Source organism: Pteropus medius, unplaced genomic scaffold, assembly GCF_902729225.1.
Source record: "Pteropus medius unplaced genomic scaffold, Ma_sr-lr_union100, whole genome shotgun sequence".
In the NCBI taxonomy this organism is placed as follows: domain Eukaryota; kingdom Metazoa; phylum Chordata; class Mammalia; order Chiroptera; family Pteropodidae; genus Pteropus; species Pteropus medius.
Genome location: NW_024355205.1, coordinates 13,592,323 through 13,617,612, shown reverse-complemented (window position 1 = coordinate 13,617,612; position 25,290 = coordinate 13,592,323). Strand labels below are relative to the sequence as shown.

At 39.6% G+C, this 25,290-nt stretch overlaps 1 protein-coding gene and 1 pseudogene across 9 annotated transcripts in view; both read left to right on the top strand.

Moving 5' to 3' along the window:
- The window catches only part of SCHIP1 (schwannomin interacting protein 1), a 133,902-nt gene that overhangs the window by 73,392 nt on the left and 35,220 nt on the right, over window positions 1–25,290 (top strand). Inside the window, exon 1 of one of the 9 annotated variants that reach the window (XM_039857450.1) lies at window positions 9,536–9,790. The exons of 7 other annotated variants lie outside the window; for them this stretch is intronic. In XM_039857450.1, coding sequence (XP_039713384.1) covers window positions 9,761–9,790 — 30 coding nt within the window. In that variant the 5' untranslated portion in view covers window positions 9,536–9,760. Of the gene's footprint in view, window positions 1–9,535; window positions 9,791–20,998; window positions 21,092–25,290 lie in introns of those variants that run through there. One more of the 9 variants, XM_039857449.1, reaches the window with a different exon arrangement.
- LOC120599026 (uncharacterized) lies at window positions 16,463–16,581 on the top strand (annotated as a pseudogene).

Sequence of the window (25,290 nt, the reverse complement as noted above, 5' to 3'; positions counted from 1 at the left end):
ATTGACATAAATTGGAGATGAAACCATGTAGACTTCACACAAATTTATCTTTGAGTCGGTTACTATTTTTCTACAGTGTGTGAATTTCAGTCAGCATTGGCCAGAAAATACTATGGGGAGAGAGAGGACTAGGACGGCATCCAATAAACACGCACTTTGGCAGATTCTCTTGCTATATAAACCATCTCATTATTCTAGAGAGAGAGGGAGGCTGCCCGCTCTAGCACTGCCTGACGCATCAGGCTTCAAACTGTCTGTAGAAAGCAGGGAGTAGGACATATTTTTAGAGGCTCATTTGCATCTATTATATGAGCTGCTAAACACCTCAGCCCCAATCTCCATCCCCCAAAATCAAATTGGAAATTAAAGAGTTCTGGGATGTAAAAATAATTCAGAACAAATTAAGATCGTCTGTGAGACTTTGGGCTTTTGGAGAAACGTTGTGCCCTGTAAATCTGCAGTAAGAAGAGTGTTATATTTCAGTCTAATTTACAGTGATTTACTCCCTCGTATCTATGCAAAATATTTCTCTCCACCCCCTTTTTGACATCAGCATATTAATGTATCCTGCCAGGTTAAGTAGTCTTGCGGTCCTCACAAATGACTTTGTAAATGTGTCATTGACCATAAGGGTGGTAGCTCTGAACAGGTCTTCTGAACATCCTTGTCCGTGCATGTTCAAGCAGGAAAAATTACTTGACTTGTCCAAGAAACCCAGTTCGGTGCAGAGATAGGTTAGGGTTGGGCACATCTGTTTGGCAGATTCTCTCTTACGCCTAATGGATGGACTGTGCAATAATGACTGAATGCCCAGCATATCAAATGAGAAAGTCTGGTTCTAGACTGATGACCTGTTGAAGGTTTGGGTACTCTGTCTTATCTTGTTTATAAAGAGAAATGTGAGCGATTGCTATGTAATGTTAGTAAATCAGTTTTGAAATAAGTGTCTTATTACTTTGTTTTCAAGCTTCTGGATATGTTTAATGAAGAATATCCAGAGATTGTGGCATATACTGTTTTAAAGGACTGTTGCCATTTCCAACTACTTATCTACATGAAACAGAATTCTCTTGCTATGGCACAAACAAAATGAAGAAAAAAAAAATACCGTTGGAATAAGGCTATCATTGACTTCTTTAAGTTTTGTTTTCAAATGTTTGCATTTAACAAAACAGCTTTATGTTCTCATTGAAGGATGTGATAAGTAAATAATTGTCGTGAGCAAGGAAAATGGCTAATCAAGTAACAGCCTTGAACAAGTTTGTGTATTTCCACAATGCCAGGTTGATTGAGTGGAACCTTCTCAGATAAACCAATCAGGTATCCATGCAGGGAGGGCAAGTACAGATTCTTACGCGACAGTGGAGGGACCAAAGTCCTTAGCGTCTCCGAGGCGCGCTCTATTGACTGGTGGCGCAGATAGCTATGCATCGATCACCGGGCAGCAGCTATGACGATGGGCAGAAGATCAGAGTCTTTGGCTCTCAGCACACCTGTCCCTGATGCTCTTGGTTTAGGCTTGGGCGTCGTCTAAGATCCTGAGCTTAAATGGACCTTACAAGGCAGGATCCTTATGCTTACTGCCCCGGCAGATGGGGGCTCATCCAGGGCAGCCTGCGGTTCTGGGCATCTGGTCACACCCTGAGGGCATTCCTACCATGTGCCAGTTGACATTACTGTCATGGCTCCCAAAAAATCCTCAATTTTTTATGCTCTACACAATAATTTTAGTTCAAATGAGTTTACCTCGTTTGTAAGATTCTTAGGTTTCTTATTTATAAATTATAAGGATAAAAAAATAGAACTTATTTCATTTTTATCCATCTCTCACTTTCCATTTTTGGCATTCAGAGTATGTGGGCAAAAGTTGTGGGAATATCCTGATACCAGACATCCTTTTCTGGAAAATGACCTTGATGCAATAGAAGTCTCTAAGTGCACTGCTAGGTACTCTGTCCCAGAAGTCTCTGACCAAATTAAGATGCTTAAATCATAGTTCATTAAATCCATTTAAAATGCATATCAAGAAGCAAGGATAAGAGCTGACATACTTAGTGTGATATTCTGATTTGGTCTTCTTCCCTGTTTCTGGCCCAGAGCTCGTAAAACCCTTGGAATTTCCTGAGAGATCCATAAGTATGTCTCTTGTTGTGTTTAATGAGGTGACTTTTGGAAGGCACCTCAGTTTGGGAACTGGTTTGACAGGGGAACAAACCAGTGTTCAGAGAGTAGGACCTTTTAGTCTAACCAACCCTGACCTTTGGGGAGGGGAGAGAGCCTGGAGGTTGTAACCATCACAATGGCCAGTGATTTGATCAGTCACGCCTATGAAATGAAGTCTCCATAAAAACCAAAAGGATGGGGTCTGGAGGGCCTCTGGGTTGATGAACAGGTGGAGAATTGGAGAGAGTGGTGCACTGGGAGAGAAAGCATGGCAGCTCCTGCCCTGTCCCCATACCTGCCCTATGCATCTCTCACATTTGGTTTTTTGTGACTAAAAATAAATAAATAAATAAATAAATAAATAAATAAATAAATAAATAAATAAATATTTTATGATAAACTGGTACTGTAGTAGGTAAAATGTTTCTCTGAATTCTGTGAGCCACTCTAGCAAATTAATTGAACCCAAGGAGAGAGTCATTGTTGGTTAGAAGCACAGGTGACAACCTGGACTTGCATTGGGCGCCTGAAGTAGTGAGGGAGGACAGTCTTGTGGACTGAGCCCTTAACCTGTGGAATCTGATGCTTTCTCCAGGTAGATAGTGTTGGAACCAAGCTGAATTATAAAACACCCAGCTGGTGTCCAAGAATTGCTTGGTGCTGGAGAAAAATCCTCACCCCCATGCAAATTGGAATTAGTCCTAGAATCATACTTAGGATGTGGTACAGGAGTGTAGACAGACCGCAATACCTGAATCTTGGGCCATGCAGTACTTATGTGTCCAGCCTTTCTGCTGCAACCACCTTCCCTGTTGATATGGTGACAAACTAGAGTTGAAGTTTGAGAAAGGAGGCCCAGTTAGCCAGAAAGTGTGCCAATGACATGCAGCTTGCTATATTAGAGACATAAGGGAAGGTTCCTCTGGCTTCCTTTGTATCTCGCCCTCTTACCTGTTTAGCAGCTATGGATTGTATTTCTTGGGCCAAAAACACAGAGGGCCAGAATAGATGTCACCTGTGGTCAGTCAGTGTACCATCTAATGAATATTGAGTGCCTCATGTACCTCAGGCTATTTGGTGTGCCATGAATATCAGAGGCTTCTTTAGTGTTTCCATCACTTTCTATGCTCTTATGCTCAGCACACATGCATGATCTATGTCGGACACATCCAGGTTACTAACTAACTTTTCAATACTTAACACATCTCACGAATTCTGTCTCTGTCTTCATCCTTACTCATTGTCTAAATTTAACACATCGTACTCACTTCACCAATGTCTGACAAGCTGCTACGTATTTATTATCTATATTTAATGCATCTGATAAGTTTCATCCATCCCATTTGTTTTTCTTGCTCTCCTATAGCATTAATTGAATATCATCAAGTAATACGGCAACACCCCCTACAAAATCTCTTGGAAAAGCTTCCTCCACACTGGTCCAGCCTCTCTGATCCCAACCAAGCCAGCCTCCCTGTCCTTGAGGTCTGTACCATCCCTGATCCTTCCAGGACGCAGTCAAGGATACGCACCCATCTGTGCCCCTGAATCTTTCCCCATCTCCACTATGACCTCCTCCTTCCTCGACATTTCTTTGTAAATTTACTCACCGTATCTTCAGTTCCAAGGCTGAATGAACCCCTGTCATGTGCTCCTCTTTCAGGAATTGGCCCTTTCAGTTATTTTCCACTCACCACCATCAGTTTCTCCCTTCACGCTGGCTCTTTCTCTGCTGCTCACATATATGTTTGGATCTCCCCTGTCATAAAAATCAGCCACAACCACAAACTCTCTAATTCTATTACACACTCAAGCTACCACCCTAATGCTCTTCTAATTCATCCCCATACTTCTTTGCAAACTGCTCTCTACTCAGTCCCTCAACTTCTTAACCACCTGTAACGTGGCTTCCACCCCTAACACATTACTTCTGAAATTAGTCTTTTAAGGGAAACTGATGACTTCCTAATAGGCAAACTAATGGCTTTTGATTGTTTCCCTTTCAACCTTTTAGTCTTTTAAACTAAATTTGAAGCCATTGAGCTCCGTCAGCCTCCTCTTTCTCCTTGACCCCTTACTACAGTACCCAGCCAGCCTTCGTCTTTTTGAGGCCTCCCATAGTGCTTTGCTTCTGATTCTTTCCTTTGTCTTCAAAGCCAACACCATTGTGCCAAGTCTTTTCACACTGCCATCTCTCTGGTTTCCTGCTTTCTGGTTTTCTGGTTCTCGCTTCCTCTTATCTTAAAAGGACTCTTGTGATTACATTGAGCTCACCAGGATAAACCAGGATAATGTCCCCATCTCAAGGTCAGCTGATGAGCAACCTTAATTCCCCTTTCTGAGCTGGGGATTAGGATGTAGATATTTTGGAGTGTCATTATTTTGCATTCCATAGTGATGGCTTTGTTTCTCATTAGCTCTTTCTCTATAATCTCTTCTGTAATCTCATCCGTTTCTACAGCATCAGCTATTCTCTCCTTGCAAAAGACCCCCAAATTCTATCTGTTGGCCTGACTTCTCTTGTGAGCCCCTGTTGCCTCCTGCATCTTCAACTCATAATTTTATGGTAAAAAATAAAAGACCTCATTACTGCAACTCAATCTCTCAGAATTAGTTCCTTCTAATTCCCTATGTCTTTTCACAGCTCCGATGTCACTCTAGCAGTGATTCAAAACCTCATGATTCTTTGTCTTGTTCGCTCCCCCATGTCGGATCGTTGTCTAGGTGCCTTCAGTTCATTTTTCACGGTGATTCATAGAATGCATCCCTGTGTCTTTTCTTTTCCATTGCTACCATCACCTCTGTCCTTCAGGCCTCTCTCTGTTCCTTGGACTGTTGTTACTATCTTTAATTAGGAGAGGAGGAAAAATCATTTCTGATCCTTTCCTGAGCACCTAAGAGCTGTTTTACATGGTATTCTCATTTCATCCTATCATCACCCAATAAACAAGGAATTAGCATCTTTAGTTTATAGATGAGAAAACTGAGGCAAGGAGCAATGAGGTAACTTTCTGAAGGTCATAATCATTTATTTATTCATTTAAAAATATTCATTAAGAGTATTACATGCCAGGTACTATTTTAGATGCTGGGGATAATAGAACTGAATAAACGAACTCGGATCCAAGTTCTAAGGTAACTTACATTAATCTAGAAATAGAATAGACAGACATTCAAGAAGTAAACAACCAAACAGAAAAGATTATTCCAGTTTCCTGTGTACTCTGACTAAGAGTTCTCTTCCTCTTCTGAATTCCTAGTGAACCAACAACAAATTCTCTTTGGAGGCACCTAACTCATTCATCATTATTTCCGGTCATTTGCGTATTGCCTTATTTCTCTTACCATATTCCTTGAGGGCAGAAACATTTCTTCACATGGCACATAATAGGAACTTGTTCCAACTACAGGGTTATGAGAATCAAGGGAGATGTTGGGGAAAGCACTTTGTAAACTGCAGAGCCACTTTCTCAGATTTGGTGTCACAAGTGCTACCAGGTGTGTTCTTCTTTGGATGGATCATTCAAGGACCTGGTTCTCCCTGGGGTGAACAGGACGAAGTTTCCTCACCATTTCTTTTCTTCCATTGCCCTGTAAAGAAGCAAAACTTGAAGCTATATAAAATGTCTACCCGCTTTCCCCAAATTCCTAAGGAAAAGTTCAAAGGGTATTGCTGAGGATGAAGACTTGCTTCTTCATCTTTCCTACTCTTGATGACTTAATTTTTTCCTGACATTTCATTAAGAATATTTTCAAACTGAAAAGTTTTTATGCGAATACCCATTTTTGCCCTATCCAGATTTAACAATTAATGGTTTACGAAACTAAATGCTTTGTCACAACTTTCCATCCGCTCATCCCTCTAGCCATCCATCGGTTCATCTCATTTATTTGGTGAGTTTCAAAGTGAGTTGCAGACATCAGTGAGTGAGCCTCCCCCTAAATACTTCAGCCTGCGTGTCATTAACTAAAGTTTAAAATTTATCAACCAGTTCTTTTTTATTTTTCTAAGGTAAATTTTACATACAATGAAATGCACGAATCTTAAATTTACTACTATTCAATGAGTTTTGACAAATGTATAAGCCAAATGTATAAGCCAAACCTGTTTAAGCCAAACCTTTATCAAGTCACACAACTTGTGCCAGAAAGTTCGCTATGCCCCTTCCAGGTCAGTTTCTGATTCCAGTGATTCACTTTTGAAACAGTAGGCTAGGATGGCCTGCAGACATGACTTTTTACCACTATATTTACTGTCCAAAAAAAAGCTCTGTTGCTATTAATTGCCACAATTGAAAAACTTCTTTTCTGGATTTAAATACACAATAATTTACTTGGTAGCAAAAATAGGAACAATAGCTTAATCGGGAAATATTTTAATTTTTCTTCCTTTAAAACATACATTGGATTCGGATTTAGGTAGAACCACGCTGCAGCCTCATTCTAACTTGGTGATAGATATTGATTTCAAGGCCAGCCTACATTGGCTCAGTCAAAAGGGGGTCATTTCTCCAAGTCTGGTGGATCCTTATTTAACATTGTTTTATATGAACACACTCACAAGATATGAACCAGAAACTCTGGGCATTTTTTTTCTTACTGTCCTGCCTTTTTGTTGTTGGAGGAGGATTTCTGTTCTTGAATATATCACATCTTTCTTAGGCTTGATTTTATATTTGGAAAATAACAGTGTATCTCTAAGGTCTTGTCTAAATCTGAAACCTAATACTTTTTATGGGAAGGGAAGTTATAAGGCCCTGAGAAGAAAGAAGAATCTCTATGCAACATAGACCATACTTAAACCGTTCATCAGTATTTTTTAGTTAAAAAATAATAAACATTACTATAGTTTAGTAAATTATTCCAGCTTGAATGTTCTTGGAACAGTTGGTTTCTGTTTAAAGTTTTTTGTTCTAGCAAATCATAATTTAAATTGTAACACAAAGTCCTTTCCAATGAATGACTATAAAGGGAAGCTTGCTTGATATATATTTCTTCTTTCTTTCATTTTTTTTTTTTCCTTATCTTGTTTATACCACTTGAGGTTTTTGACAGGATTTGGGATACAATTGTCAGAAATCTGTTCTCCCCAGAGCCACCTCTGAGTCACTTCCACTATTTATGGAACAGCAACTGTGAACAGTAGGATCATGTTTAGGCTTTCTTTTTTTCTTTTTCTTTTTTTTTTTTTTTTAACGACACATGATAAATATCTTTAGGAGCTTATGTAATATATCTCCGAGTCTTTAGTTTTCGGAAGAGAAGAGAGCCCAGGAAGTGGCTTTTTGGGCCTTGTACAACTTTTGAAAGCATGTTCCTGAGTCTTAAGGTCACAGATTGTCAAAGCAGTAACTTGAGTAAAGCTTTAGCAGCCTTTGAAGTTAAAGCTATTCTGTCTTGGAAAGTTGGGATTACGCCTTTTACGTTTGGTATAAGATTTCCATTTCATCTTATTTGCTGCCTTGCAAAAGGAACTTTTACTTTGGCTTCCTTTTCCTTGCACATACTTAAGATTCCAGAACCTTCATCTTAGGTGGTTGTATAACAAGGCACACCATACAGGCATCTCTGTTTCTGTCTGTCCTGTGTGGATTACTCAGTAGGGAAGGATGGAGTGTGGGTTGAGGATGTGCTGCATGCTGTTTCCTTTTTCTGAAAAGTTTCTATCCTCTGTCCTTCATCCTATATTTAAGAAGACTCATGATCTAGTACAGGCTTCTCCTTCATTCATCAAGCTTCCATTGTGCCATCTGCCAATGAGCAAGCCTGAAAAGTCCTGCACATGTTACGTGGCCTATCTTTCTCCTACATTCCAGGGAGAGAGGCTGTGAGCTGTAGGGTACGTCTCCAGAGTATTTTCTATTTGAACCCGGTGCTGAAATGCAAGCTTGTGAGATCATCAGTTGGGCTTTCCCTGCCACCTTTCATTACCCTAACTAGGAAGGTTGAAGCCATGCATGTGACGGTGCCATTGGATTTGAATCGAGGTAGCAAACTTCTCTCTTGTTTGAATCTCAAATAGCAAAAATTAATATTTATAAAAATAGATTTTTCTCTTTATAAGCAACAGAAATGTTGTCATGAAATTAAAAATATATCACCAGATATTCTTAACATAAACTCTCACCATTCCTTAAGATAGAGCTTGATATGATAACTCATCAAATATGTTGATTTTATTCCCCAGCCCAGAGGTACTTGTTTTCTCTATCAGCAGCGTAATGAAGACTGCGTGGTTATTAGTAAGAATTTTTGAGAAGATAGATAGATAGATAGCTTAAAATAATATCCCTATTGATTTTTTTTTTTAAATCGATAGTTTAAATTCACTCAGGTTTTTATTGAGTATCATTATGTACTCAAGGCCACTTTATTAAGAAACAACAAAAAAATTGCTTATGGCAAGTGAGGAATATAGATAAGGAAATTTTATTTTACTGTATTTACATTCTTAATTTTTTGTCATTAAATTCGCTTTAAAATTTACAGGCCTGGTTGTTCCTTTTCATAAATCCTAAAATTCTAGAAAGACCCTGAAGTATTTCAGAAATTGGCTCCTTTATTCCTCCACAAACATGAATGGTCCAACCTGTCTTTCCGTTGATTACTATCCGCAAGTCCAGAATTCTTTCCATTACTATCCCTTAAGTACAATGGTTGGTTTCTAGGATCATATGTGCTTTATCGGAGGTGTCTGTATAGTCAAGTCACAGAATTGGTAGATAAGAGACAGAGATAGAGATATTAGACTCACAAAGCCTTACTTTAGTTTCATTTTCATGAAATGAATTAATTATACTGACTTTAATAAACTCTCACCCTTAAAAAAAGTATAGTATTAATTATTTCGCTTTATTTCTGCTTGACTTAAAAAGCAAGTGAGAGCCAAAAATCAGTGGGGAATCAAAAGAATTACAAAATAATATTTTTCTAAAGAAAGAAGACTCTCCTTTTAGTTACAAAGTTGACAACACTTCAAAAACCCAACCCAGAAAACATCCTTTCAACGTCAGTATTCTGAATGGGTTGTTCTCATCCTTCGGATGTTAAAAGTTCTGAACTGATCCTTAAGGCCCCCTTTTTTACAAGCACCATCCAAGCAGCATCTGTGGGCCGCAGGGATGAAGCCAGAGGTTTGAAATGTTCAGCTGCAACATTGATTTGTGTCTGTCTCTCTCCCTCTCCCTCGCTGGCCTTTTTCTCTTTAATGAGGACTAGAATGTTTCCACATCAGTTAAGTGCCTTCATAAAGCACCAGAAGGTCACACCAGCCCCAGACTGATCCTTTTCTTTGTGCTTATAATATAATTGGCTGATTGTGCCCGTGATGAGCGCGCCCCCTCCCCCAGCCCGGTCCTAGCTCCATGTTTGTAAGCCTCTCTGCTGGTTTCCGAGGAGAGCAGCTCCGCTCGCTGCGCGCTTCCCGGCACAGGCAGTGCCACTGCGCAGGTTGATCAGCGAAACAGCATCCATTTTAATCTGCGGGGAGCCCCGGCCTGCCCAGGGCGTTCTCTGCGCCTGTGGATGCTCCGCGCTTTCCCTCTGCAGCCTCGCTGAGCAGTCCTGCTTTGGGGTCTGCGCCCTAGGATGCACTGAGATGGTACATCAGGAGAACTGTTCGTATCAGGTAAGATTTAAAGCCTGATTGTGAGGCCGGCATCCCAAAGGAGAGAAGGCCTTCCTCTTCCAAAGCAGCAGGTTGTCTTTCTGGATTTTCAAGGGATTTTACCATATCCTCTACTCCTGGCCTTCATCGCATACAGTATCTGAATTGTAATTAGATTTTCTGGGAACTAATGGGGCAGAACACACTGCTTCCTTGGCCTTTAAAGCATATGTGAAATCCACTGAGGTGATCTGTGCTTTGCATATTCTCTATGTATGTTTTGAACTGTAATTGAATTTAAGGGGCTTCAGAGGAAGAAAATCTGGTCAGAATTTCACATAGATAACATTGAAGAACATGATATTTGCTAATTGCATAGGATATGAGTTGCTTCACACCCAGTTTTTAGGATTGTCTTTAAGGAAATTATGTAAATAGGAAGCAACTGATGTTCTTAGAAATTTTCAAAAATTAGTTAGCATGCACCTGATGTTTAAAGTTGTACTGGTATGTCCTTCTGAACTTATTTTTACTAGTATATTGTTTTAAATGGTTAGTAAATAAGAATTAATCAGCATGCATTAGAAAACTTCAAATAGAAAAATTTTAACAATACATACTCATCTATATGCTAATTTGCTATCCAGAGCTTTGAATTAAATACTTAGACCATTTCAAAAGACCAGTTCTAGAATGTTCATAACTCCTTCCTGCGACTTCAACTGTCACTATCAAGGCAACATTGAAAGTATCCTCGTTGTAAACAGACATGGAGAATGTTCTCAGAGAAATTGCTCTTTGCAGCAGCAGCAGGCATGGCTAGTCCAAGCCTGGATAGTAGTTAATATCGAGATATTACTCAGCTGACCGAGTTTAGAAGCTCTGAGAGACCAATTCTCTGACTTAACAATGCCTCTTCCTTGTGTGAAGTAGGTTACCTGAGACAAGCAGGTGTTTCTCAGAAGGTCAGGTTTCACAGTGGTAAATGTATGCAGGCAGAATAGTACATTTCACAAGACTTTTAAGGCAGTGGTTTCTCAGCTAAGTATAGTGTGCCTATATAATATATTTATACACTTTTTTCTCTGCTTACTAAATGGAATTTTGTAATTCTCAGCTTGTTTTATAGTATTTCATTTTATAGTACATTTAGGTCTGTAGACCCTAAATATTGAGATTTGTGCTTCACAGAAATTTTTCCCAAGAGAAAGGGATCAAGATGCTCAGGGAACAACTAGAACCTCACACATAACACAGAGCTTGGGAGTGGAGAATGTCAAATATGTATGGAGAGCCTAACCTACTCCCGGCATGTCTCCAGATGAATAAATGACTATAATAATTAAAATAGTTTTTCTTCTCTTTTCAGAGAAACTATGTAGTTTAATTTTTGAAAGGCAAGCTACCATAAGATTATTCCTATATCTTTCCATTAGGTTGAACATAAAATCACCGGTTTTATAGGTCAAAAATTGGTCAAATATCAGCAATTTCATCTGGAGAGGAGGAATTTTGTTAGCCTACTGCTTCTTCCAAAGGAAGACGAATTGGTTTTACATGAACTACAACATATAACACTGTCGTTGTGTGTTTAATAGTTTTGAAGTATTTATGGCCTATTTTTACAATAAAATTAAGTGTATTAGGTGCATAACAGTCAATAGATTCTGCATCTCCATGGGGTTTTGTAGAACTACCCTCATCTGTCTATTCTTTGAAAGTCTCTTTCTTTATATGTAACTCAGCAAAAATCAAAAACATTAAGCACGAAGCCAAGTTTCACTCCCACTCAGAAACCTTAGTTTTAGAACCCAGCTGGCACCACGTGAGATTGGATTCAGAAACAGCAGTTTCTCTAACTCTTTGGCTTGTTATCATAGTCACTGGTGATATCTACAGTTTGATATTTGTCAGAAACTTCCTCTTTTTTGGATGAGGGTGTATTTATTTATTTATTTTTAAGGCTGATAATGTAGTGGGTTAAAGCAACTTCCCTAGGTTAGCATTTAGTGAGGAAACAGGATTTATTTGTAGAATTGATTCCTTTCCTCCCATAAATGTATACTAATGTTTCTTAATAGAGAGTCCCTGAATGGGGCTTTTGGGTCCATTATTCCCCCCAAAAGAACATGCTCATTTTTGTGTATATGTCGAGATGTGTATTACCATTATTATTATTATCACCATCATCATCATAGCAATAAATGGCCTCCTCACTGGTCTTGCTGTTCCTGCCCTTGAGCGATCTTTTAAAACCTAAGTCAGAGCATGTCATGCATCCAAGAATTCTCCTCCTCAGAATAAAAGTCTGGTCCTCCCAGGACCCCTGTTTCCTCTTGGGGTCTTCTCCCATATTCCCCCTTCCCTTCACTCCCCTCCCACTAGCTGGTCTGGCCCTGCCCTTGCTGTCATGTCCCTTCTGCCTGGCATGTGCTTCCCCAAGTAGGGTTACCAGATTTAGCAGATAATCTACAGCGTTTGAGACATGCTTATACAAAAAAAAAAAAAATTGTTCACTGTTTATCTGAAATTCAAATTCGACTGGGCATCCTGCATTTTTCCTATCAGCAACTCCCATGGCTTCTCTCACTTCCTTCAGGTCCTTGCTCAAGTATTCCCGTCTCGAGGGGGTCTTCTATGGACTTACTATGCCAATTTCTAACTCCCCAATTCTATTCCGGTATTTCTATTATACTTCTCTAATTTACTTTTATACCTGGCATTCATTACCATCTATCAGAGTGATATTTTACTTATTCGTCTGTTTCCTGTATCCCTCACTCCATGTAAGCAATGTGAGGGCAGGGATTTTCAAATTTGTATCCATCTGCTTTCCCAGTACTTAGAACAAACCATCAAGTATTATGGATAGATATGCCTACTATATATAAAATTGACTAAGAAAAGAAGACATTGTAAACATACTATAGCATCGTGGTTTCTTATTATTTGATAGACACCGGGGCGATTTTTCTTGTACTGCGTCCACCCACCACCACCGTTAACCTGCATCATTTTCATTGTCTGTGGGTCCAATTATCTGCTTATTTCTTGTTACTTTTCTCATCTGTGAAATAGGATTTTTCCTAGTTAATGTCTTGGCATGAAAGTTGGCAGGTCCTCTGCCCAAGGCCACCTTTCCTTGTAAACAAGTCAGTTAAGAATTTAAGAAGTAAGAGTTCCCTTCTTCCGATGCACATTGCGGGGCTCAGTGAGGATTGTAAAGCAGCCCGGGAAAACCACACCACTTCCTTTCCCAATTACTTGTTGCTAATATAGGGAACTGTAATCAGTTCTTGTATACTGTTTTTCTAAATAGATGATTGTTTTGAAAAAGAGTTTCACTGCTACCAAGAGCCTGAAACCTTTATTGGAGGTGTTTGCATACACTGTGCTTTGAACAATATAATCCAAAGAGGGATGATCCAAGAGAAATTCTAAGGCGGAATTTTTTGTGGTGGTTTTATTTTTAAAGGTTCTCATGTCGTCATCATCTTCATGTACTTTTCTTTCTCACAGCATTTACATTAGGCAAGAGGTTACTGAGGCATGTGTTGTCATTTCCAGTTGTAGCCGTGTTAAAAGATAGAGCTATCGACCTCCATTTTCCAGTCTTGGGAGGAAGCCAACCTCTTCAGGAAAGAACCTTGCCCACAGCTTCAGGCCTGGCAGCCTTTAAGAGGCCAAATTCTTTTAAACAGTTTCTGATAGAAAGCTTTGAGATACTGTTAACTTGAAAGCACAAGTTTAGGTCAGCGGGTCCATTTTGCTTAAAAGCTCCCAAATATTTTCTCCTCTTTCCCAGAAGTTTTTTTTTTTGGGTGGGGGTGGGGGAGATTAGTGTGTATATGAAAACAATGACATGCTTTCATCTCTTTCTTTCTATCGCTTAAATTCCCTTACGACCACCTCAGATATAGATCACACCCTCACATTCTTTGGTACTGTGGGAATGGGGACTTGAAAGAAAAAAGTAAAATGATATATGAATGACTCTCATCTTTTTTCTCCCTCGGGAGCTTAAAGAAGCTCTTCTTCAAACACACACACACACACACACACACACACACACACACACACAGACCTGGTCTTGAGGAAGCACAGTAGAAATATGTAATGCTTCGCCATTTTTTCTAGGACAAATTCTACATCCCAATGCATGGCCTTTAAGGCGTAACTATGATCCGAACCCTGTGCAGAAATACTCCTCCCTCCAAATCCTACACACCTGCCCCTGCATTGCCATCAGCTCTTTTTCTTTGCCGTGGTGCCTCAGCCTGGAATGTCTCCCCACACACCACCTGCTTCTACCTGTAGCGGCCTAATGAGGCTTTCAAGTCTCAAATGCCACCTCCTCCACGAAACTTTCCCCTCTCATTTCCCAGTCAAAAGTTCTTCTTCTCAGTGCACTTTGTCTTTACCTCTGTTAGACCCCCATTTCCCATTTGCAGCTAGTGACGTGTAAATCTGACTTCCCATTGTCTTCTTGAAAACAAGGCTCTTATTTTCATTTCCTTCCTTACATACAGAGTTGTATGTTCAGTAAATGTTTGTTGGATTGAATTGCATTTTCTGCAGCTGGTACTGTTCTGAGTTCCCGGGATAAGGATTTCCCATCATAATACGAGAGAAGCCCAGATCTGTGCTTTGCTTCAGGGAGCTGGCGAAGCTGCTGGGGCAGTCTACATACCTGGCTTGTTGCCAGCATTTTAAACATTCCATGTGCCAAAATGGGGGATGTAGAGTGCAAGAAACAAGATGAATGAGACAGCTATCCCAGCCTTCTCAGAGATAATGCATTAAGAACATACCTTCGTACCTACTTCTCTTTTACCCATGAATTTTCCCAAAGTGAACCTCATGGTCTTTCCCAAGCACTTTTTCAAAATACCTATGACCCTTTGAGGCAAGTACTCATACCCAACCCACCTTTTAAATATATCGAATTTTACAAAGTTTCAATACTTTTTTTTTTTTACCATATGGAGGGATAATTTTACTGCCTCCTGAAACATCATGTTTTTCTTTGGCAAAATGTTTCAGCCTTAGATTGGTCTTGAATGATAAAACTAGGAAATACATCAGTTTAAGTAGTACATCAAGATGTTTTGAAAACTCTTCTTGGAGAAAGGAGTAAACAGCCTTCATGCCCAGATTCTGGTGGGTTATTTAATGGTTAACAAATGAAAGGAAATATATTCTATTCCTGTTGACACAAGGCCAAGTGAGGACTCTTTTCCCAACCCCTTCTTCCTGTGAATGAGAAAACAAGGTATCAAATTTGAGTTCGTTTAAGATTCTGCCCAATTTAAACCTAGTTTTATCCACAGCAGGGAAAAATATATTGACCTAATAGAAAAAGGAATTTCAAAGCCTTTTAGTGCGCTATTTGATAGAGGCTTTTAAATGCAAATTGAATGAAACAATTTTGTGTCTTATTCTATATATTTTTTTTTTGATTGGAAACATTTTTTCCCCATAGTTAACAGTGTTGAAGACTACTTTGTCTTCATTGTTTTGCCTGGTTACAGTTGCGTTTTGCCTCGTTGAGATGCAGTGTGTTCTTCTGAGGAGGCAGTAACACATCTAATCACCTTAAAAATTAAGAAAATAATTCTGGATGCAAATTCATCCACACATGTTGTTTTAGCCAAGAAGCTATCTGAAAAATCTAATTTATATATTTTCACACAAAGGAAGCACAGCGACAAGTGCCCAGATGAAAACAAACAAAAAATCATCTCTACAGAACTTCATTATAGGCCTGATCTGAAATAGAAATTTAGTACAAGCACAAACATTCATTCCTATTTTAAATAGGAATTTAAATTTAAATTCCTACTCTAAGTAGCACTTGGGGCCTCAAACATCATGATCAGACATCAAGCGATTTTAAGAAATAAACATGCAACACATATTTTAAGCCAAACATCTAGCATTTTCCTTGGGAGAGGGGGTGGCGATGGGGAAGGACAGGAAGTGGGAACACTGTTCTGGTACGTACCAGGGCAGCCATGATTTTTGGTGAGTACAGACCTCACATTCTCTCTCTCTCTCTCTCTCTCTCTCTTTCTCTCTCTCACACACACACACACACACGCACAAAATCTTGTGTAACTAATCACAATTTCACATGCAGAAGCTCAACATTAATAGAGCTCTATCCTATTACTTATTTATATCCTCTACGCCAAGGGAAAATTTGAAATCTTGGTATACTTAGTATTCCCCTGTGCACTATCTGGAAGTCAGAAATTACCGAGCTTCCTGAAATACAAAGTACTTTGACAAAACTGCTTGAATTCAGAAGAAAACAACCATCAAAAGGGCCTAATGACAATCGAGGTGGGAGAGCCAGTCATGGGGAAGGAATGCTAAGAACACAGAGAAAGGTAATGAGGGCATTAATACTGATCCCATTCGGAGGCCACCAAAGTGACTGCAGTTGAGTTTCTTATACTCGGGTTTTAAGTTGGGCAGAAAGATTTGTCTATGATCTTCAATCTTTTTGATAGGGGTAAATGTTTGGCACTCTGTCTACTCCCAACCTTCCACCTCCTCTACCCTACCCTCCTAATGCCATCATTTTAATTTTTTTTTTTAACCAACATGAAACATCCATTTTAAAATTATCTGCATATTTTCAAGGATTATCTGGCTATCAGAATACCTTAATTAAAAAAGCAAAGCAAAATCTACCGCCATATTACCTTGAACAAGCCCAATCCCATCTGATCTTGGAAGCTAAGCAGCGTTGGGCCTTGTTAGTACTTGGATGGGAGACCACCTAGGAAGACCAGGTGCTGTAGGCCTAAAAATAAGGGATTGTAAGCTGACAAAGTCCTTGCAATCTGTGAGGTCAACCAAGGGTTGCCTCACATAAAACATTAAACAAACAAACAAGCAAATAAATAAATAGCGAATTTAGATGATCTTTGTGCAGTGGAAAAAAAAATAATTTGTTTGAAAAGAGAATATAACTCCAGTATCAGTCTGTGTGGCTCATGGAATCTGGATGATCAGGCTAAAGGGAGGGCAACGGGATGCTGAGGGGTTAATCAGATTGAACTAGAGTTTCCATCTATGGATGGGAAAAGCCTTTGACAATGCCTAAGTGATTTCCCAGTAATGTGGTCAGTGTTCTCACAGTCAATGATTTCCACCAGTGCCCGATAATGATCATTTAAAAGCTTTAGCTCACGGGACCAATGCACCTCACAGTTTCAGATCATGGTTTGACAGGAAACTGAAGCTCTCCATTCTAGTCCTTGAATTTCAGGGCAGGGGTGGGGATGAGAACAGGCTCTTTCAATCTCAGGGATTATAAGCGGCTATGTATACATGTGCTAAAGGAAAGAGTTAATATCTGGGTTCGTGTTATGTCAGCACAGGTCATTTTAGAGAGGGTGGCAGTAGAGAAAGGAACCAGAAAAAAATTCTACATAGGAAGGACATGACTGGCTGTTATCCTCTTGTTTGCATAGCTACTGTAAAACTCCCAAGCATTACCTTCAGCTCATCTTCCAAAGTGTTTTATTTTTTTTTTCCTTTTCTGTGTTCATTTGGACCTCTTGGAAGTAAAATTAATTACAGTGTTGATCCCAAGCATCTAAAGTCAGGATCTTGAATCCAGGCCTAGAAATATGATCTAAAATAGAAGGATAATGGCTCATAATGAACATTTTTCAAGGTCTAGAGCTATGCTTCTGAAATTTAAGGTGCATTCAAAAATGCAGAGCTCTTTTAAAAATGCATTTTCCGATTCAGTAGATCTGGCGTAGGACCAGAGAGCTTTCAGTTCCAGTAAGCTCCCAGGTGATGTGGATGCTCTTGTCAGGATACACTTCGAGTAGCAAAGCTCTAGACAACATCAAAGGTCAATCTACATGACAGGAAAATATAAGATATTTTATTTTAAGATGGTACAAGCTATCCAGATAGCACAGATATATAGCTCTTTCCGGGAAGGGTCTGGGCTATGAGTCTATGTGCTAAGCACTTCTTGAGGGAGGTGCAAAGAAAATTCATCACCTCTGGGGTCCACCCTGCAAGTTCTTGCATCCATGTGTCAAAAGGAGATGCTCTATTCCTTTTCTCTATGTAGCGCTTATTAGAGAATCACTTATGAAGAAAAGGCATAGTGGGTAGAGGAAGAGAATGATCTGTGGCACTTTCTTAGTACCAATCTTTGCTCCTATTGTTTGGCTGGGATATTTTCATTTTGGATTTTGAGGTGCCCCTCTCCAAAAGAGAATATATTATTTGTATGTGTGTATACATATATATGTATATATGCAGTCAATATATTACTGTATATTAACTTGAATAGGTATATACATATACATAGTTAATAATGAGAGTTCAGTCATTTTAACTGTATATTTAAGCCTACCCTATTAAAATTAAAATGATGTTAGTAATTAGGCTTTTAGTGTTATGTATTTTACTAAATCTTGCAATCTCTAAATATTTATAGTTTCATCCATCTGAGGTCTTGATTACAGATTGCTAAATGGACTAGGATGCTAAGCTAGGTGAGAGACTGACGTTCATGAAATTCATGGTAGTCCCCCGTCCTTTCAACCAGAGCAGACCCATTTTTAAGTTTGTACATATATGGTTTCCACAGACGATTTTGGTTGAAAAGCAGTAAATCGAACTATTAATATTTCTTACTTTGGACGGCATTTAGAGGAAACATTTTAAGCAACACATACATTTCTCTTTTGTTCGTATATTTATTCAACAGCTCTTCATTGTCCACTTAATGTGTATAAGGCAGTGTCTAGATGCTGTTAGGGAAAACAAGATGATTAAACACAAATCCTTGTCCTCCACTGAACAGATGCCGCTGTGGCACTGGAAAACCATGGTAAACTAGAAAGGAAAATGCACTGTACAGCGTGTTCGGGTCCAATCATCAGTGAAGGAGCTCTTATTTTATTTCTTGAGGTCTAATTGTCTGGGGAGTGTTCCAGATGTGCGATTTATATTCATATTGTTATATGAGCACTGCCAGAATTCTCTCTGTAGTAAATCCTAATTTTTAAGAGCTGCGCTTGATTATTTCCGTGTGCGCGGTTTTTTCTCATTGAGGCAGCCAGTGGGAGGCGATCTAGCACACACATTTAGAATGGGGGCCACAGGAGCAGAGGGCTCAGGTTCGAATTTGAGCCTGACTGAATTGACAAGCAGCCACGCTGTGGGCAAGTTACTTAACCCCACTGAGCTCTCACTCAGCTATAAAATGGGATTAGTAATAATATCTACTCCAAGGAAGCATGCATCTTACTACATGACATATATTAGCATAATAACAATAGCTACCCTTTACTGAGGGCTTGCTGTGTGCCAGGCATTTTACAGGCACCTTTTACACATGTCACCTGTAAAGTGCCTGGCATGTAGCAAACCCTCAGTAAAAGGTAGCTGTTGTTATTATGCTAATGTGTCATGTAGTGAGATGCATGCTTCTTTCATTTTAAGTAACTTCCTTTGGCAGGATATGATATGCACAGGATCCTTCACAGCTGATACTTTATTTTAACCCCAAAGCCTTACCCTTGAAGAATTCTCTGGAACACGTGCACTGGGGACAGCACTCAGCGGCCAACGTTGCCTCATAGCCCTGGAACCTATTCTAGGCTCCTTCTTTACATGCAGATAGAAGAAGCCTCGTCCAGAGGGTCCTGGAGTCGGGAGGAGAGTAGGACAAGGCAGGTCTCTGCTGGGAAGAAGCCCCACTCAAATGCAAGCGTGGCTCATTAGATGTGATGTGTCTCCACACTGCCTGGCAAATGTGAAAGTCTTTGTCTTGGGAACTGAAGCAGGGGTGCTGAGGGTGGAGTTAAGGGAGGATTTGCATTTGGGTCAGGGGCTGCAGAGGAAAGTATTTGCTTCACAAAATCAGGGTTACAGTAAACGATGGTGAGACACATTTATGCCACGAGTCTTCAACAAATTGAATTTTTTAAAAAATTTGTGGAGAAAAATAGTAAACAGAATGTGAGCATGTCAGCAGAGGTTCAGATACCAAAAGGCTATGTTGAATGGGATTTTCACTTTAGAACTCTGTTCTTAACTGCGTCAGACTCCATCAAGAATCCACATTGGAAGATGTACTGACTGGTACATCTCCCTCTTTCTGTCTGTGTCAGTGTGTCGGAGCAGGAGGAGGTGTTGGTAAACAGAGGTTTGCCCCTTGGATTCTTCTTTGGCCCACATCTCTTGCAAACAGTAACTTTTATCTTTTGAAATAAACAGTGGGTATATTTTTTCTTTGATGGCTGTAGTGATTCAATAATGACAAGTGTGTGTTTGTGTGTGCACTTCTGTTTGTCTGCTTCTTGCACCAAAACATCTCCAGCTGTGGGTTTTTTCCTTCCCTGTACATAAAGCCAATAAACGAAACCAAAAGCCATGGGAAAAGGGTAAAGAGAGCAGCAGAAAGGAACGTTCTCTTTGTGAAAAAGCCCGCCACTGGCTGAATTTTAAAGAAAAGTTGATGGATCTTTTTTTCTTGACTATATTAATAGAACAAAGCACTGATCCTGGGGTGGAGGCGTCCTTCTCTGTGTTGAAAATAAACTTCATCTTTGTGCTGTGGCTTGATGAACTTTTACATCTGATTGTAAGAAATGATTGGTTATGGGAAAAAGAAAAAAAAAAAGCAAACATCTGTCTTACAGGTTAGCCTTTAAATTACACTGTTTTCATTTTGTCACGGGATACCCAGCTTTTAACTCACTGGCGAAGTCTGTGAGGCTGGGTTTCTGGATCTATTTTTATCCCATACACTCTCTACCCTGAGTTCAAAACAAGGTTGCTGGTTTCCTCCCAGAGCTCCTAGCTCCTATCCACACTCAGCCCTGAAGTGGGAGAGTAGGGGGAGTTGAATCAGCTTTTCCTTGATTGGGAGTAGGAGAGGTACTGTGGAGAGAAATCCAGGAGGGATCATTCAGGGGACGGTGACAGCAGACGGTGGGAAGGCTGGACTTTCAACAAGCCGAGTGTCAGTGTAGAGTGAGCCTCAGAAAACGACAGCTGCCCAGGACAGGCCAGGGAGCCTGGGCAGGGCGGTGTCTCTGGGACAGAGCGGGACAAGGACATGCACAGCCGGGCACAGACTCTTAGCTGGCTCTCACGTCAGCATGAGCAGTAACCAGGGTACTGAGCATTTGGCACATCGGCCTATCAGAATTCATGGAAGGTTATTTCTTAAGTGAAATTCTAAAGAGTTAAAGGATGAATTTGGACAGTGATGGAATGGATGACATCATCAGTCAAGAATCCCCATTGGATGTGGAGGGGAATTATAAAGAGGTAAGGGGGTAGAGTTCTTTTGTTTGTAAACAATTGGACCATTTTTCTAACTGGGAGAAAGATCACCCTTGAGAAGTGGCCAAATTCCACACTCAGTGGCCATTGCCATAATATATTCAGGAAAGCTAAATGCACAGAATTGAATGCATTAAACGCTGGGAGAGTTCTTCTTTCGGCTTTTCCCAGCTTGTATTCATTAATATATTACAGCAGAAACTGGAATACACATGTTGTTGTTACCCTGAAGTTGAAAAAAATTTCTGTTATATATTTAGTTGCTAGGCAGGCTTGTTATGAAAAGGAAGAATTTTTTAAATTATTAACATGTTAACCTGCAATAAAACAATTATTAGAATGTTTAACCTATCTTTCTAAGTTTGACTTTTTTTAACAATGAAAAATATTAAGTTTTACTAAGAGAGGTGTGCGGTTTTTAAAAATTGATATAGTATCTGCTAATTCTTTGCTTGCCTTTCTTTTTGAAAGTCGGTAAATTTATTTTTGGAGTGTTTTTTATGGTAATTGTCTGGTAATAACAGGCCCAAGTAAAAATAGCTTTTAGTTATATGGGTGAGGTCACGAAAGTTAACTACAAGTACATGCTTGTCTATCCGCGGAAGGCTAAACACATACTATGTTCTTCCCCCTTATTATTTTCCATAAGTCAAATATAGGTCACAACACAGCTCAGGATGGACCTGGAAAGTAAAACCTCTTTTCCTTAAGAGGCAAATATCAGTTAGTACAGTCTCCTAAAACAGTAACACTTGCTGTTACATTTTTAACTTGATCAAATATGTCACTAACTTATTTTTCTCAGAATCAGAGATAGAAAGAAGCTTCTATCTTAATAGATCCTTATGTATGATAATGTAAAATATGACAGTTTTATCTTATACGCATAATTCTGTGTGAGTGTGGGGGCTGTTTTAAGTGTATACTTTATTTCTCAGAGCAGTCTACAATAGTTTATGTTCTTTCTTCAGAAGCTGAAACTAAATATGTAAAAGAGATTTAAATGACCTGCTATGTTGTCCTGCATGTTTTTTATCCCTTGTGATCCTCAAAGAGGGAATGAGTGCCCAAGGGAATAAGTACACAGAGTCCTGAAACCTGAACACCTCTCAGCTGTCCCCTCCTGCCAGAAGTGAGTGTGCCAAAGATGCTTGGTTAGACATTTACATAATTTATGAAGTGATCCCCCCAATTAGTCTAGTCTAGTACACCTGGCACTATACATAATTATAATATTATTGACTATATTCCCTGTGCTGTATACCTGAAATTAATATAAAATAATATTGAATGTCAACTGTAATTAAAAATAAATAAATAAATAAATATATCTTTATAATGAAAGTCATAGATGCAATAGCACTAGGTGATTATAATAAATTATTTTAGTATTTTATTATTAATAAAGAAAAGCTAATGAGGGAGACACTTGGGACACTCATCAGTCAGAGTTGGTCACTCACCCAACCCAGTAGAACAAGTGCACAGTCCTCATCTCGCCTCTTCAGTGCCAAAGGACGGGTCACGTTTTTCTTTTCAAATCGTTTCTCAGATTAAAAAAAAAAAAGTGTTGGTGGGTTTGCACTTAGGAAAGTGAAAGGCATACCATTGCTCATTCAATAACAATAAAGTAATGACCAGTGCAGTTGTATACTACTTAGAAACTGAGAGAGGTCCCAGATGCTTGAAATGAGTGAGCGATGATACGCGGCAACCTGATACTGCACTTAATAAAGCCAGAACACCAAAGGCAAGGCTCCAGTAGCTGCCCAGCGTCAACAACAGCCACACTGAATCACACTGTGTAGCCCGTTATCTGACTGAGGCAGGAGACTGCCGTATGTGATTTCAGGAGACAAAATATCTGCTAGGTTAGTACAAAAGGTCACTAGATGAAACGTCTAGATTTATAGGATGTTCAGAGATCAGTATATGTTGTTTGGGACCCTAAACATGAGAGTCGTTCTTGTTATTTCAGCTTTTTAACCTTTCTCAGGCAGAATGCTTTCAAATTTATGCATATCATGGTTACTGTAGAGGCTTCAGTATGCTTTAAAAAACCCACTATTCATGATTTCATTAAGAATTTCTAGTGAAACAGGGCAACATATGCTTTCTTTAAAATACAAAGAACAGGAAAAGAATTACCCAGTGTAAAAATCACTTTTCTTAATCGAATCTTCCTTTCCTAGTCTTTTCCTCTAATGTTTGCTTTTGCCATTTGGTTGACTAAATAGAGAATTAAATTAGATGCCATAAAGCAGTGTTCTGCATGCTTCTTCCCTTGTACCCATCGGTATAATGTTTATGAGCTCATGACTCTAATATACATATATTTCATTCATAAATTACACAGTATTATCACTGTAAGTATATATTATGTATATATAAAACATATACACAAATTTTTAAAATAAATGTTTAAAATAAAAAGTTTCATAATTCTTTCACTGCCTGTCACTTTGAGGTCAGCTGTCAAAAACAATTGGAAAGATGGTATACCCCTGCCTCGGCACAGCAGAAATTCCTATGCTAGTTGCACTGATAAATACCACAAGGGTATAGAGATTATTTTACAAGGTTGTTTAAAGTCAGGCAAACAGCCTTTGTGGGAAAGGTCACTTTCCGATGACTAAAATTAGATTCCACCCAGGTAAAGGAAGGAAGAGTATGCATATGTTCCTTTTCCTTGGAGCAAGTCCTGACAGTAAGAGAGATGATTCACTAAGGACCTCTGGTTTACTCAGGTCTGGTAAAACTGTACGCAATGGAAAACAGGTCTCAGTATTTAGGAAGGAGCGCCTGCAGCTTGGCAGAATCTGAAGTGTGTGTTTTGAGTCCATCATCACTCTGCCTTGCTCTGAACAACCCCTGAGTCTCGAGTAAAGACCCTCAGAGCTGATTGTCTTTAAAACCAAGCAGCACGCAATGTCCTGATTCCTTCAGCCGTCACTCACCAAGAGCCTTCCTGTGTCCCTGGCCAGGTGTGGGGGGCCATGATCACAGAAGAGAGACTGTGTTTTTCCTCAAGGAGCTTACAGTCCGAATAGGGAGGCACACAAACAAATAAGCTGACTCGAAATTGATGCTGCATGGAAGAATGTTCAGATAGCCAGTAGGGACCTAGAAAACATAGGACCTGGAAAGATCCAAATTACACTGATATAGAGAGAGAAAGGAAATCGAGACAATTTAACATAGAATTCAGTATTAGACTGGCTCCCACTTTGTTCCAGAGCAGAGCAACACGGGGAAGAGGTCTTGCCTTCTGCTCCACTCGGAGTAAGGAGCTGTGGACGGGCCGTGTGTGGTCAAGGATGGGAAAGCTGGCTTTGCTTTGTTCCTCCGAGGTGCTGTCTCTAGTGTTGTGCATCCAATTATGGTGAAAGATTAGGGAGGAGCCCGTGAAAAAATTAAAAGCCTGGAAGGAACAATATTTAAAGTGAAGCCACAGCTGCGCCTCATGTTTTTTTTAAAAGGTGAATGGAAATGACTGCTTGAGATAAACTGTAATAAACAGGAACACAGAATGCCAGCTGCCATTCCAGACAAGAGCTCTGCCCTCCCCACTCAATTACTGAGGAAAAAGCAGCCGTCGACCTCCATTAACCCTCACGTCTTCCTGTCTGTAAAGGCTGGATGCTCTGGGAGAACTCTGTTAAGTTACTGAACCCTGGAGCCCAGCCCCACCTCGACCACCTGGGGACAGTCTCTTCTGCGTTCTGAGCCAGGGTCTCCTTTTCTTTCAAGGAAAGAAATGGCCTGGTCGGCCTCAGATGTTATGAACATGAAGCCTCTTGGCTTCTACTTCGGGGTTGTTTCCGTCACATCACCCTGTTGGCACACCTTGGTCAGCCCGTATGGCCGGGGAATGCGTCGTTTCAAGTGACTTGACTTTCTGGACATATGGTATTTGAATTATATCTCAATAAAAAAAGTAAACCACACACATAAAAAAATGCGTGTGGTTTATTTTTTAGATATAATTCATATACTATAATATAGTATATTATATATAATTCATATACTACAAAATTCACCGTTTCAAATTATACACTTTGATGGTTTTTAGTATATTTATAAGGTTGTGCAAACCACTATCTAATTCCAGAACGTTGTCATCACCCCCCAAAAAGAAACCATGTACCCCATTAACAGTTACAGATCTCAATTCTCTCCTCCCC